Source organism: Crassostrea angulata, chromosome 7 (assembly GCF_025612915.1).
Source record: "Crassostrea angulata isolate pt1a10 chromosome 7, ASM2561291v2, whole genome shotgun sequence".
NCBI lineage: Eukaryota > Metazoa > Mollusca > Bivalvia > Ostreida > Ostreidae > Magallana > Magallana angulata.
In genome coordinates this window covers 16,727,666-16,730,771 of record NC_069117.1, presented here as the reverse complement: position 1 = coordinate 16,730,771, position 3,106 = coordinate 16,727,666, and the positions used below count along the sequence as shown (strand labels likewise).

The 3,106-nt window shown below is 32.1% G+C and overlaps 1 protein-coding gene across 1 annotated transcript; it reads right to left on the bottom strand.

Annotated features, from left to right (window-relative positions):
• Positions 1 to 510: 510 nt before the first annotated feature.
• Positions 511 to 1,231, bottom strand: LOC128191671 (uncharacterized). Its single transcript, XM_052863858.1, has 3 exons — positions 1,083 to 1,231; positions 729 to 866; positions 511 to 634 (listed from the first exon to the last, which is right to left on the bottom strand). The coding sequence occupies exons 1-3, from the start codon at positions 1,183 to 1,185 to the stop codon at positions 528 to 530; spliced, it is 348 nt and encodes a 115-aa protein (XP_052719818.1). The 5' UTR covers positions 1,186 to 1,231; the 3' UTR covers positions 511 to 527.
• Positions 1,232 to 3,106: the final 1,875 nt, after the last annotated feature.

Here is a 3,106-nt window from a genome sequence, read left to right as displayed (position 1 = left end):
ACAATTTGAAAGTTTGAGCTCAAATCGTGTTTGAGTTCCTGTATGGAGAATATTTAAAGACATTAAAGGGTACTTTTATTTTTTTTTCTTGTTATTCAGCCTATATGAAATTTTCAAATAGGGAAAATTCATTTTCTTAAAATATGTACGGACACTTATAATTTTTTGGGGCATTTGTTAAAATAATTTTTTGGGGATTTTTTTAAAAAGAGAAATCTTTTATATATATATATATATATATATATATATATATATATATATATATATATATATATATATATATATAATATTTCATTATATTATTCTGAGGCTTATAAGGGGGAGACATTTGTAGAAACAAGAAAACGTTTCAAAATGTTCAGATATGAGTAGATCTATTAGGGAAAAAAATAAACTAAGGAGTGACTTCCATCAGTTCCAAAAATATGAGTACAGTATTTTTTGTCGTTTTGAAAGTGTAAATATAGATGATGTGCTTGTACTCGAAATATATAAGTATGAGAAGTGAGACTGGATTTAACGGTTTATTAGGAACATATTTTTTTCCTGCAGATCTCTGATAATAGATAGATTGGATATTTTCTGCAAAAGGCACACAGTGCGTCCCCTATTATGGTTGTTTTAGATCTGGATCCTGAAAAAAACCCATCGAGATTTATAAATAGCATATGTAATAAAAAATACAATACATGCATACATATCTTGATATAAATATACAATCAATGTACCTGATTTGGTTAATGCTGCCTCATGATTTGGAATTTCCGGACAGTTACGGTTACATTCCAGAGGCTTATCAGATGTGAACAATTCACAAATCCGACAAAGATCTAGTAGAGGAACAGTTTGTTCTGAAAATGGCTTGTCTGAAAAAAAAAGTATTTTTTTGCTTAATTTTGTAATCGTTTAACGTATGTCTTTCATTTTATTTAGTGAAGCTAATTGCTCAACAAAAAATACAGGCTGTGAAATGAATGAAGAAATAACACACAAATGTCCCAAGTGGATTGTGTAAAGGTGACTCATAAGGTGTATAGGAGGAGCTACTATCCTTGATGGCCAAATCCATATATTAAAATTACCTTGTGGACTTATTGGTGAAATAATCCCAAAGGTTGAACAAAACACACCAGATTCCATAAATAAAAATAAAATCATTGAAACAATGGTGTACATTTTCTCCATCTGTTGTTTATCTCTGAATGCCTGTCTTTGGTATAGGATTTACCAATCAAAGGTAAAATCACGTGATGAATATATTTTTAGATTGACAACAAAACATTCTAAAATAGATATGAATCATTACCTATCTATTGATTAGTAACGACAACTGCATGGTTAATTTGATGGCGTTGATTGATTGATTGAAGTGTAACATAGATCTTCTGACCCTTGGGGCATATTTCCATGTACTGTTTATCCCAACAGCAAGTTCTGCTGCATATCTCGTAAAACTGAAACAGAACTCAGAACATTTTTAAATTATAAATGCATATACATTTTATGTAAAAATAGAGCCCTTCCCTAATAACAGTTTCCTGATCCTGGTGCTATAAATCTTACAACTCTATTACTTTCTTCATTTGTTGGATAGAGAAAATATCTTTAAGGAAAGGCATAACATGTTAATCCTTGACAGGGCTGAGGCAGGTCACAGATTTTCATGATCTTGGGAAGTTTTATTTTTCTTTTTCTTATTTTATTTTGCTTGTAAATATTTTTTGGATGAGCCCCCACCCCTCCCCACCTTTCGAAACGATGCTGCGTGATTACTTAAATCCTAGGCGATTGGAATCAAGAATTAACTTTACCAATCTTCAATTTAATCGCTGGACGAGGGACGGTGACCCAAGTCAAAAAGTGTTACGAATGACTCATTATACCAAATAACCCCAGCAACTTTTTAAATGTGCATTCCAATTACAAATTACAAAACAAGGCAAAAAAACCCCAAAAATAATAAAATTACCGGGGATTTTGCCTTCAAAACGACATAGTTCCCGAATAATAATGGTACAAAAATGTGCGAGGGTTTTTGTGAACTAGCAGCGACTTAGATCCGTCAAAGTGTATTTTTCATTCGGAAAATGGAAAAACACATTTTGACGGATCTAAGTGGCTGGTAGTTTGTATAAAAATGAAAAGTGGCAATGATGAATCTAAATTCAGACTTTTAAGACAATAGTATAAATATAAAATTTAATAGAACGGTGCCCGAATTTTTCCATAGTTTTTTTTAGAATCACAATTAACCGGGTCTTCCATAGGAAATAACAGTGTAGTACATGCTAATGTGCGACTCTCTTTTGATTGCTGACTTATTAGTTCATATGTTCTTCTTTGACTCTGTTGTTGTTACAGACAAAATCTTACGATATGCATGCCTGTTTTCTAAACCGATTGTCCATGTCTCTTGGCTTTGATACGCAAACCTCTAATTTTTTTTTCTTATATATAACATGTTCTCCTCATACGCATCCTGATTTAGTCCAAGATTTGACAATACATAAACATTCCATACAAAAAAACCTACTTTTTAAAAACATCATATCCTGGAATGTAAGATGCATCAACTGACCAATCTTTTTATCATAAACCTAAAGATAGGAAAATAAAAACATAGCAAAGCTATTATTAAACAGATTTTTCTTCTTCATTTTTTATTTATTTCATATAAATGGACAAAAGGTGATTAGAAGAGCCCAAAGGAACCTTCGGTTTATGCGACCTAAAAAGTCAAAGTTCAAAGGTGCTTTTCGGTCCACTAAAGACTAACGTAGTGAAGGGAAGATAAAAAAAACATGTACGTAAAAAACGTACTAGATTACGTTTTTAAACTACCCGACTCTCTCAGGTGACCGATTGCAATGGGTTTTCGTCCGTCGTCGTTAGTCAACAGTTTTACATTTTCACCTCTATCTTGAAAACTTTCAGGTCAATTTTAACCATTTCGTCCGTCGTCGTTAGTCAACAATTTTACATTTTCACCTCTATCTTAAAAATTTCTGGTCAATTTTAACCATTTTTGACTTAAAGAATCTCTATGATCAGAGAATACTACTCCATCCATGGGGCCTCATGGGCTGGGCCAAATATGCTAAAAAAA

Bases quoted from the DNA above. Each gene is read 5' to 3' on its own strand.
- LOC128191671 (XM_052863858.1), bottom strand. From the start codon at position 1,185: ATGGAGAAAATGTACACCATTGTTTCAATGATTTTATTTTTATTTATG. The intron at 867-1,082 runs GTAATTTTAATA...TTTTTTTTTCAG, and splicing joins TTCACCAATAAGTCCACAAG to ACAAGCCATTTTCAGAACAA. The intron at 635-728 runs GTACATTGATTG...GGTTTTTTTCAG, and splicing joins GGCAGCATTAACCAAATCAG to GATCCAGATCTAAAACAACC.